General features: G+C 36.9%; 1 protein-coding gene across 1 annotated transcript; it reads left to right on the top strand.

The window, feature by feature from the left end:
- Positions 1 to 1,440: 1,440 nt before the first annotated feature.
- LOC114277567 (junctophilin-like protein) lies at positions 1,441 to 7,258 on the top strand. Its single transcript, XM_028219468.2, has 7 exons — positions 1,441 to 1,893; positions 1,965 to 1,996; positions 3,394 to 3,491; positions 3,604 to 3,686; positions 4,680 to 4,757; positions 4,835 to 4,933; positions 6,733 to 7,258. The coding sequence occupies exons 1-7, from the start codon at positions 1,804 to 1,806 to the stop codon at positions 7,012 to 7,014; spliced, it is 762 nt and encodes a 253-aa protein (XP_028075269.1). The 5' UTR covers positions 1,441 to 1,803; the 3' UTR covers positions 7,015 to 7,258.
- Positions 7,259 to 12,495: the final 5,237 nt, after the last annotated feature.

Here is a 12,495-nt window from a genome sequence, read left to right as displayed (position 1 = left end):
AAACTAGTATACACACTATTTATATTTGCTGACTCTTTAGTAATATGCAAACTATGGTCATATTTATTAATAACATTATTTTTTGTATTTCCAAAGCATATTATATCTTCAGGGTTAATTGCCATTATAGATTGTTGTTGGTACCTAAGACCTCCCTAGTGTATTTATCTGGTGCCTAAAACCCCTCTTTATGATCTTAAAGACTTAAAAATGCCTAATTATGGCTAATAGTCAAAAGATCTTAATGAGTATGGGTTTTGACATACACTAAGTATATAGGTTTTACAACAACTATAAAATGAAACAAATAATTATGAACACAATTAAAGACTAAACTTTTTTTTATATATATATCATTAAGCACACCAAAACACACTTATCAAAATTTATATATAGACAGAAATACTTACATAGCTTGATCTTGCTTTCAAAAGCTCTTCACCAAGCTCTGATACCAATTTCAGAATAACAAAAAAAAAAAAGTGCTTTCTACTATTTTTCTTATGGAGCTATGGAGTTAAGAGAAAGTTAGAGAAATTAAGTAAAGATGTAAGCAACAAAGAGATTGTGAGAATTTATATTGCTTCATTCGTTGGCAAGCACCGACTGTGCACAAGCCACCATATGCCCAAAAGAAGACAACTGCTCCGTCATTGACTGTAAAGCTTGAACAACTCATTAAGAATCCCCTTCAAGAATAATGTCATTCAACTCTAAATCACAAGCAAACTAGATTGATTTGATCGCTAAAAGAGCTTCAATACAGTCCCAACTGATAAATCATAGCCTTTTAGGTATATATATAAACGCAAAATAAATAAATAAATTGCCTTCATCTTTTTTGGAGTTTAAAAAAATACAATTAGGATTGTTGGGTGAAAGAAATGAGGTAGGGAATCACTAGTGGGGAACCGAAAGGGAAGAGGGAGCTAGGAAGGTGGGTCATCATAGAAGGGGAGTCGCCAATGAGGGAAAGAGGCCTGAAAGAGGGTTATGGGAAGGTTGCCAATAAGGGAGAAGGATTGTTGGAGGTGGAGAGGTGAGGCTACCAATTGAAAAGTATTGAGGTACGGATTCACATGGTATGGTCTAAAAAAGTGATTTCGAAAAAGAAATGTAGTGACACTTAGATATATACTTTTTACTAAAACGTGTATATATATTTTTGTTTATTTTAGTCTTTATCTACCATTTGCATTAACTTTAATTGTTTTAGCCTTAAAAAAAATAAAATCAATACAATTATATAAAAAATATATAATTAACTATATTTTTCTCAAATCATAGAGAAATTGATTATAATTTATTAATAAATAAATAAATAAAAAATCCTCAATCCCAAGTTGTCCTTTGAGTGAGACTCATTTTATTATAGCGTAGCCATTACACAATCAATCGCACTCAATCCTCATCGGGCGCCAAGACCATGTGCGGTGGTTTAGGTTTAGCCTCATTAAAGGGCATCCGAATAGCAATTTGGACAATAAGGGTTTTTTTTTAATTTTTTACTCCTTCTAAGTCATACCATTTTTCATATTTTTTATTTATAAAAAAATAAAATATATTAAAAAAATTTAAAAATTAACTTTTTATCAAATTTTTAAAATACTTCCAAATCGGGTACGACCCGAATACCCGTTTTCCATCTACACGACCCGAAACAACGTGCCGCTGACATATATATAAAATCGTTGTATCTATATCTATACATATATGGTACAATAAATGGAGTTTTTGGTATAGATAGTCCGATCACCGGTGAGATCAGAAGCGCCATTCGATTCCGATTCGATTTCATCAAAAATGGCCGCCAACACTAATTCTTCTTTGCTTCCGGAGATTGGACCCGATGGCCTCCCCAGGGAAGCCTCTGTCATCGCCTACACCGAAAAGGTCTGTCTCTCAATATATTGTATGTATAATATTGGTGAATTGTTTGTGATTTTGTTGTTCGTTGTTTTCAGATAATTGAGGAAGAGCAGGTTCAATTAAGGAGGTAAGTTTGAATCTCGTTTCTCAATTGTATTTTTTGGATCTCTTAATTTATTTATTTTTCTTTTTTTTGGGTATCTTTATTCATTATTCAAGAAATTGAGCTCGCATTTATTGCCCGAGTTCATTGCATTCATCTTTGATTCTGCATTCATCGTTTATTTATTTATCCATTTATGAATTAAGAATGCAAGTGTGGGAGAAGAAATGGTACTGAGCCTGAAACAACTATTTTAGCCTAGGTGATGTATACTAGAGTTTGAATTGTTTAGATAAGAGAATAAGGCTGTGTTTGGTTCATAGATTTAGGAAGGGATTTGGAAAGGAGTTTCAAAAAGTTGGATGAAATGTGTATGAAATATAACAGGAGAAGGCATGTAGTGTGTTGATAAACAGATTTGTATGGTCTCGATCCAATCCAATAACCTGCAAGAGAAGTCGAAGTGGGTCTTTGGGGCACCGGTGTGGTGCCAGCCAAAGACCCTCCGATGCCTTTGTTAGAGGTGTAGATGTAGAGAGAGAAAGTAGAGATGACGAGCTTAGGGTTTATGGTCCATACCTTGGCTTTTATAAAGGGTCTTCGTCTTGAGCCACAAGTGGTGGTGGGCCTCTATCTTGTTGGGCCATATGCCATATGGGTGATCTACCAAACTCGTACCTTAACTTATTGTACATGTATCATAGTGAAATTTTAATCCCCATTTCCTCCCCACCCTCCCAATCCTCCAAACAAATTGTGGGTGTAGTAGTATGTAACAAGAGAAGGGATATAGAGAAAGGTTTGACAGATGAGTTAAGGTTGAGATCTTCTTTATCATGAGTGAAAATCTTGTTAGACGATAAACATTGCAATTGAAGGTTAATTTGTAAGTTGTAACTAGTAGCCCCAATCAGTAGTCAAATTCCTTTTTGTTAATGTTTAAAAGGAGTTTCAAGGTCTCTATGCTGAGTGGCATTCCTTGGACCTGTTTGAGTTGATAGTTTTTTACTTCGCTCTGCCAAGCTTCATTTCAAAAGCTCCTCTGGGCTTGTTGTCTTGGGAAGAAGGATGGAGACCAATTCCCCAGGGTGAAGTTTTTTTGAGCTGCATACAAGCATTAAGGCTCATGAGTCATGAATGCTTATATTGTGAACCTAATATATGAAGATCTCTTTTTTTCTGTGTCTCTTTTCAGTGCTTTAGAGCCCACCATGTTTCTATGTTACATTGAGGACCCGAGATTAATACAAATGGCTAATTATGATTTTTCATTCCAGCTTGTAATTATGTTGAAATCAGAAAAGAGACAGGTTCACCATTCCAATGATTGGAGTTTCCTTATTTTATATGCCTTTTGATTGTTTGAAGTTGAAGTTTATATGTTTAATATATGCCAATCTTTTTGTAATACTGCCTGCCAGATACATTGAAGAAAATTATACCAAAATTCGTGATGTTGAACGGGAGTTGGGAAATCTTACATTAGAGATGAAACTCACGGCTGGACCAAAAAGAGCAGGTTAGGCCATTGCCATAACTGGTTTTTCTAACTAGAATTTTGTGAAATTTCTTTTCTTTTAATATGTAAAGTGATTATTGTTGTTGTTCTCTCGTGTGGCAAATACCTTAAGCACTTGAACACATGAGAAAGAAAATTGAAATGTCAACTGAGAGAATTCGTATTGGAAAGCTGAAGGAAGAAGAAGCACGAAAGGTTTGTCCTTTTTAATCTATTGATTCGTCTCACATCCTTTGGTCCTTGGCAAATATAAAACAGTTATCCTTTTATCATCATACAATGTGTGTACATTATCTTTTTAGTTGTGTCTCAACATATCTGTGTATCTGGGTGTGAAACTGACACTGTTGGCAAATAATTGGTGGCTGTATGAAAGAAAATCTACTCTTTCAAAAGCATTTATCTTTTACCAACTTATCAAAGAAAAAAGGAGACCTCTCAAGTTGGTCATCTCAAGTTGAGAGAGCTTTTGGGCTTAGTAGGCTCATTTTGGGACCGACTTCGGTGATCCAAACCATTCACTTAGGACTCATTGAGCAGAATATTCATGCGAAAGTCAAAATAATTGGACATTGGTCACTATATGTTTGAATCACATTTGTATTACAAAAAATGAATGGTTATTCTTGAAATTATATTTGTCGTTCATTTTTTAAAAGCAAATATGATTCAAACATATAGCTACTGATATCCAATCATCTTGATTTTTTGCATGAATATTCTACTCGACGAGTCCTAAAAAGTGAATGGTGTGGATCACTAAAATCGGATCCAAAATAGGTCTACCAAGCCCAAATGCTCTCTCAAGTTGAGATGACAACTTGAGAAAAGCCAAACCCAAGAAAAAATAGGCACTTGTTTTTTTTAGTAATTTTAGTTCCTTTTTATTATATTTGTTTAGTTGTACTAAGCCGACTTTGCTTTTTCTGATATCTAGAATCATATTAAACTGATTACCTAGGAAAATAACCAGACCGATCTTTCTGTACATATGCTTCAAGTTAGAGAAAGGTCTTTAAGCTTCTTGGCCTACATGAATTTCCGTTTTTCTTGTCAACTTGTTTTTTAATCCATATTTAGCGTCATAACTTTCATAATGCACAAGGAGTTAATGGATTGTCTAATGTTTTCCTTTTGAACGAAATATTTTCCTCCTTTTATCCCATTGATTCTTGATGTTCATCTCAGGCGTGGGAGGCAGCATCAAAGGTTGTAAAGGATGAGGAAGCAATTAAGCAGAAGTTATGTGAAGACTTGAACAATCTGGTACACATGCCTTAACGAAATGTGGAGGTTGAAGTCTCACTGTTTTGGTCATTATTTGATTTAATTGTCTTTTATAGGTTCAAGAAAGTAGCAACTCTCAATTTGCTAGACTGGAGGAGTTAAAAAGGCGACTAGAAGCTTTGAACCCAGGCAGATCATCCAATTCTGTCCATTACGTAAGTCCTTCCAACTTTGACTTCATATTCACGTCTATGCTTTTGCATAGAAGATTACTTTGTTTTCATCATCTCACCTCAAGTGTGGTGTCATATGTTCTGGTCAGACTTTTTAGCGTATGATATTTCCTTTTGATCCACCAAATGACATTTGTTAGAACATGATTGTGTGCTATGCAGCACCGACACTTCAAAACAAGTGCCGTATTCTTATCGGACACTTCGGTGACACATATAGGACACACCACATGTTGTGTCTCCTTATTTAATTAATTTATTTTTAGGGGACACGTCGGAAACACACTAGAGACATGCCAAGTTATTTTTTCTCCCATTGTATTTAGTGCTCTTGATGAATCTTGAATGCTTATTATTTTTTTCTTAGATTTAAATACTTAATGCATCTTCGATAAAAAAAAAGATATAAATTATAAGTGTTAATTTCAAAGTGCTTTTTTTTTTTAATTACAAATAGAATTAGAGTTAGTTTTTGTTAATATTGATTGTTTGTAAATGTAATATTAATCTAGATAGCAAATAAAAATATATTAATATATTTTATTGCCGTGTCCGTATCCCTATTTTTTTGAAATCGTTGTATCCTATGTCCGCATCCATATCCGTGTCCGTACTTCTTAGATTGTGTGTTTATGGACATGCTAATGTGTACAAAAAATACCATGGTATTAGCACTAGTGAGTAGTCCTTCCCACTGAACAAGTTCATTTCCTAGTTATTTCTCCTATATAATGTGGGCAGCTATTCACTCCTTCTGTTGTCTTTAACTTATCAACCATCTTTTTATTCCCACGCCCACATCTGGGAAATACTTATTTTGCCTCCTAAGGGGAGAAATGACATGAAAGGAAAGGAAAGGAAAGGACTAGCTCCCTGTTTCCGGCCTCTACTGTAGCTCAAGAGAAGTTAATGCATTAGCCATCAAATTCTTTCTACGGTCAATTTGGGCAAACAATTTAGAGGTAAACTGTATTGGTGTAACTGTTTTCTTTATAACAACATGACTATAGAAGCTTATCTATAGAAAGCAATGCCTTTGTTGAGAAATTATACTTTTTTAGAACATGGAATTGTATCCTATGGGGTCGGAATTTCTGAATTTCTGATCAGAAGTGTATAATGACATCACTAAGAGAATATGATGGAAAGCAAATAAGGTTGAGATGGTAAAAACGTGAGCATGAATCACACATCTTTGAGTAAGAAAATTCCTGTCAGGGAGGCTTACGTATGCAATTCAATTGGATAAGGTTTGAAAAAATGATATTTGCTCATGGTTACAATATCTATAATAGTCTATTGTAACAATTGATTATCATTTCTCAAGTTTTTGCCATGATTTGATGGTTATTTCAGTCTACTTCTGTTTATTGTTTTCAGTCTCCGTCACACTCCATCAGGGGGTTCCTAAACATTAGGTGGAATCTTATATGATACAACCAAACTGAAGTACTTGCTTCATCTCACAGGAATTGTCACAAAAAGACAACATTACCTATGTGTCATTCTTGTGTAAACATTTTTCAGTGATGGATAATTATTTGGTAGTCCCAGAGCACCATCGTGAGAAATCATAATTCACATAGTATTTATCAAAATAATAATAATGATAATAATTCACTTAGTGGGTGTTGCAGTTTCTCATTGACCATAACATGTAAACAATGCTACATGGTACTCCAAGAATATTTAATATTTTTTTGTTAGTGGCATGGATACTTGCATATTCTTACTTGTAGATATAGAAGTGCTGAAGTTTGCAACTTGATAATCGTGTTTAGGATGGGAAACCAACGGGACCTGCACAGAATAGCCCGGCTCAAGATGCTTCCCCACTTCCTACCTCATCAGCACCAGCTGCTGTTGAAAGTGTTGCTAATCAAGGAAATGGTGGGAACGCTCCGGTCCCAAATGGCCACATTCGACAACCTTCTTCTGAGGATGAAGGAAGAGGGAAGAAGAAAATCTCAATACAGGGGAGAGGAAAGGGAATAGGAGCCATTCCCAAGGGTAGAGGACCAGGGTGGACTGGGTCTGGGTTTGATGTGGATGGTAGAAATTGAGATCTCCATTTCAGAATCTCTTCTCCATGTTAAATCTATAGGATGAAGGATTTTCAGCTGCTGGTCAACTAGGTAATTGTTTAGTCCATTTTTTTTTTTTTTAAATTAATTTGTTAAATATTGATGTTTTCCCTTTCTTGTATTCTTCTCATTATCTGTATGTTGATACAAAGTATCGCAATTGAACTGGGCAGGGAACTTTCCTGACTTCTCTCTTCTATTTACTCCTGAAAGATAGCAAGAATTTCATTTTGTTTTCTTTCATCATGAGCTTTGTTGCAGAATTGTCTTTATAGTTGAAACTGATCCTAGAAACTTACCAACAAAAAAACAGAGAAACTGAAAGAAAGAAGAGAACAGAAAAGAAAAGAAAAGGAAACAATGTCCTTAAAATCAATGAAGTGGTATGGCTCATATAAGCGGAGGGCAAGTTTTACAATTTAAAGGTACTACCCATGGGATTATGGTCGTAGACATTTTGCCCTGTTTTAGTGTTTGGATCTCAGATTTAGAGAGGAATTTGTAGAAGGAAAAGCACCATTTTGGTAGGCTGATTTCATGCTCATACAACGGTGCTTTCTCTTTCCTTACGTTGGACAACTCTCTTTATGACTTGCGAAGCATGAATATCTGGTGGTCATGTATTGGTATCCGACATGTATTATATACAAGTACACAAGCTAGACACTCCAGACGTGTTAGACATGTTAGAGGAAGTGCTTTTTTTATGCACTTCTTTTTCTAATCAAACACGATAGAGACACACGACGAAAACATTGTGACAAGTTGGAAAGATAGTAGGGTATCATTGTGTTTGAGTTTTATTTTTTTCCCCCACTGAAATAGCATATCCGAGGTAAATCTAAAGTTATATGGATGTTTGGTCAAACATTGTTCTGAATTATTTGGGAAAAAGAATTGCTTTGATAAATCTAAAGTCATTTTATATCGATTTATATCCTACAAATTGTAAAACCCAATCCATTGGTAAATACTAAGAAATAAAATAATTTAATGATTGTATATTTTTCAACTATCAACATTATCAAGACTAAACAATTATTTTAGGCGTATTATTTGGTGTCTTCAAGGCATGGGTAGTAAAATCATTTTGAAAAGTACTCCGTGTTTGAGTTACTTGAAAGGCCATTGGAGATTTGTTCAGTCGTTTATCTCAAGACTTTGGATTTAGTTGAGGTGCACACAAATTAATTTAGACATCTAGTTATTAAAAAAAAAAAAATCATTTTAAAAATAAGTAAAAATATAATAGAAAGAATTTAAAAATTTGTGAAAAATATTTTTAAAATTAATGAAAAATAATATTATAATAATTATTATTATTTAGGGGAGGGGGTGAGTTTATTACGGACTAAAAAAGCCGCTCTCTAATAATAATTTTAGAGAAAAGTTTCTCTCATTTGTCAAAAAAATGTACCACATCCAACATTTTTTTCATAACCTATAAGATAATATTATATGTACTAATTAATATACACATTAATATATTAACTGATGATGTGATATCATTTGTATAGTTTTAGATATTTGTAAGGGAGATTTACCAATAAATCCCAAAATGTAAACTTATGAACCAATTGGTCCCATTTTTATTCTAGTAAACCGTTTAGTCCTAGAAAATTCTGAGAGACGTAATTACCCTTATTTAGACACCACTCATCTCTCTCAGCATTCTCTCTCTCTCTCACATGGATACCCGGCCACACACATATCTTATCTCTCTAGCAGACACAAGATACCATGCACACACACACACACCAAACCCAGCTATCTCTTCTCTCTCTAAGACACACCTAGCGCATAACACACACACACTGATACACGTGTGCGCGCACACACACACACTGATGGCTTCAACACACACCCACACATACACACACTGATACACACACACAGCACATACAACACACACAGTATACACGGCACAGACTGGGACATCAACACACATGCATCTACACGCACACACTGATACACACACACACACACACACACACACACACACACTAATGGCTTCAACACGCAGACACACACACTGATGGCTTCTGTCTTCTCTCTCTAAGACACACCCAGCGCATAACACACACACTGATACACGCGCACGCGCACACACACACAGCACACACCAAACCCAGCTCTGTCTTCTCTCTCTAAGACACACCCAGCGCATAACACACACACACACACACTGATACACGCGCACACACACACACACACACACACAAACAGAGGCAAAAGCTGCGGTGGCTCCGATCCTCTCGGCGTCGTAGTTTTGGGCGATGGGTGCAAGTAAAACCCCTTCTCTGCAATCGCTTTCTCTTCCTCCGAAGAAGAACTCTCAATCGATGGCGAACAAGACTTGTTAAATGGGTCTTCAATCAATGGCGTCACAGGACTCAGAACCAGCGATGGAAAATCTAGTATGCTCGGCGATAAGATCTCAGGGTTTCCGATCAAAAACCCAACTCGATTTTCTCTCTCTATAATTCAATTTTCTAAGTGTTTACTCTTTTTGGTTGTGTGGAAGGGTTTGGAGGGAACGAAATTTTAGAGAGAGAGATGCGCGGGTGGGCTTGCAGACAGAAGGGGGGAAGAGTTATAATGTGGGAGATGGTGAAGTGATGGTGAAGTGAGGGATCACATTGATGGCCCCAACAGTATATGGAAACATAACAATAATGGGTAAAATCATCCACACAGTTACACTAAATATGGAAAATAGGATCAACAAGAAACAAACTTCCCCACTGATAGGACTTATCCGAACAAAAGAATAAAGTTGGGACTAATTGGTTTAATAGTTTATGAAATGGGATTTATTGGTAAATTTTCCTATTTGTAATTTATATAATAAATGTGATAAATAATAATATAATAGCACTAGTTAATACATTAATTAGTACATATAACACCACCACAATCTACATAGTGCATTAACCATTTTTTTTAATATTTAAGTATTCTGGCCAATTTATGCGCACACTCATACCAATAGAGTCTAAAACATTTTTTTTCCTAAATTGTCCCCTTCTCTTCCCACTGTCGCACAGTTGGCAACCAATCCTTTCCATTCCTTACTGCCAGTCTCTGTCAGCCAATCAGTCCCTCTCCCTCATCGATGCAGCCCCTCACCCAAAACCGGGGACAGTTAGGGATGGCAATTTGAACCCTGCCCGACGGGGACCCGACCCCCCGTCCCCGATAGGAGTGATTTTTCCTCGAAAAATACCCTCGACGGGCCAGGGATGGTATTCAAAAATAAATCCCCGGTGACATTCGGGCTGGGGACGGTGATACATATTTCATCCCCGGCCCCGCGCCCCGGTCAGCCCCCCGATTTATATATATATTATATATATGTCACACTCTCTGACACGCTCTATCTCACACTCTCTGTTATATTTATATATTATATACATTTCAACCCCTGTTGAATAGCTCAGCAGCAGTTCTATCTCACACTCTCTTACACTCGCTCTCTCTCTTCTCTTCTCTCACTTTCTCTCTTCTCTTCTCTTCACACAGACACAGACGTAGAAGCCTCCTCCAAGCCACCACCAACTCCTCCTCATTCTCCTCCTCCTCCAGGCCACTGTCGCCTCTTCCTCCGTCGCCACGGCAGATCTGATGGAGTGCAGCACATCGTTGATCTCCACCGCCGATCTCCTTCGCCGATCTCCACCGCCGCCCTCCTCCATCGATATCCTCCTCCGCCGCCCTTATCAGCTCAGATCTGTAAGATCTGTTATTCTTTTTTTTATCTGTTATTGATTTTTTGATCTGATGATCTGTAATTTTTTTTTTTATCTGTTGATGATCTGTAATTTTTTTTTTTTTGATCTGTTGTTTTTTTTGTTGATCTATGTTGATGATGTTGAATGTTGAAACAGAGTTGATGGTGTTGAATGTTGAAACAAATCTGTTTTTTTTTTATGATCTGTTATTCTTTTTTTTTTTTTTTATCTGTTGATGGTGTTGAATGTTGAAACAGAGTTGGATTGGGGTCTTTTCGGGGTCGGGGAAACTCGATCCCCGTTGGGGACGGGGATGGGGACTGTGACAGGTTCCTCGTCAGGGATCGGGGCCGGGAACGGGGAAGTTTTGGCCATCGGGGATCGAGGACAGGGATGGTGGTCCCCGGCCCCGCCCCGTTGCCATCCCTAGCTGACATTGAGGTCAACCGTGCTCACATAGCTCGATGATACTTTAAGCATCATTGTCAGTCTTGACTCTGAGATGACGCCCTGCAGAGCTATCTTTTAGCTCGGTTCTCCCTCCACTGATACCTCAGTCCAGGATAGCTAGGTCAGGCCACTGGTAGCCCATCTCTGACCAACCCAATGTTTAGATGATCAAGGACCATGCTACATAAATAATTACCTCGGCCCATAGTTCCAGCCCAAACCCAAAATATAAGATGTCTTCTTGGCCTAAGATCGAGCTACACCAGCCCTTATCTCGGCCCATTACGCGGTCTAACTCCCAAAGAAAACTCTTCCTAGCTCGGCTCAATTTGCTTACAAATTACCCTCTCAAATGTGATCTTATTATAGGTTACAAATGTCTAATGATTTTTTTCATATATAATCTATATGACAAACCCTACAATATGAATGATTCAGATCATCGAAATAAATTCAAAAAATGCTTCCACAGCTCACAACACCCTCCCAGGTTCCCCCACAATCAAGCATCGTCCCCTCTCCTTTACTCCTTGTTGGGGTCCCTTCTATTCCCCCAAGGTCAAGACATCTCACAGTCCCTAAGATCTGAACTTAAACCATTGTCAGAGTTAATGGGTTGAAGCCATGGGTCACCACTGATCTGATCTGCACAGTGTTTTGATCAGCCAACCAGAGACTTCTAATGCATCTCATGAATTGTTCTGGTTAATCCCCTCAAGTATTAACCACACCCCCAACAACTAACTTCCAATCCATAGCCTGATGGAGGAATGAACCATCTCCATATCTCATTTTCCAAGAAAAAAATTTAAAAAAAATTGAACAAACAAAGCCTCAATTTTTTTTTTTTTTAGATTCAAACAAATTTTTCATATTTACCGGTGGGGGAAGGGGGCAACGGCACAGAAGCATGGCACCACTTGCTTCCCAGAGACGGAATGACCCTTTTTTTTTAAAAAAAAAAAAAAAAAAAAATTTATGTAACCTTCACCAAGATCTGGACCATTGATTACACAAAATGATGATGAAGCATAATCTCAATATATGAACTGGGCAGTCCAATTTTTTTGGCAATATTGAGAGAAGCTCTTCCCATAATTTTAAAAAAAAATCAGTGTAGCTAAATGAGATGCTGATATCAATTTCAACATATAAACTCCTCAATTTTGCAACCACTAATTTTGAGCATTTATCAAATAAAGTGGCCAACAAACAACCACTAGGTCCACTAATATCATGAATACAAAATTACACGAAATGAGAGAGAGAGAGAGAGAGA

This window comes from Camellia sinensis, chromosome 8, assembly GCF_055761805.1.
Source record: "Camellia sinensis isolate YWXY chromosome 8, ASM5576180v1, whole genome shotgun sequence".
Lineage (NCBI taxonomy): Eukaryota > Viridiplantae > Streptophyta > Magnoliopsida > Ericales > Theaceae > Camellia > Camellia sinensis.
Note: the sequence above shows the minus strand (reverse complement) of the source record. Positions and strands in the feature narration are given on the sequence as shown.

Bases quoted from the DNA above. Each gene is read 5' to 3' on its own strand.
- LOC114277567 (XM_028219468.2), top strand. From the start codon at position 1,804: ATGGCCGCCAACACTAATTCTTCTTTGCTTCCGGAGATTGGACCCGAT. The intron at 1,894-1,964 runs GTCTGTCTCTCA...CGTTGTTTTCAG, and splicing joins TCATCGCCTACACCGAAAAG to ATAATTGAGGAAGAGCAGGT. The intron at 3,687-4,679 runs GTTTGTCCTTTT...TGTTCATCTCAG, and splicing joins AGGAAGAAGAAGCACGAAAG to GCGTGGGAGGCAGCATCAAA.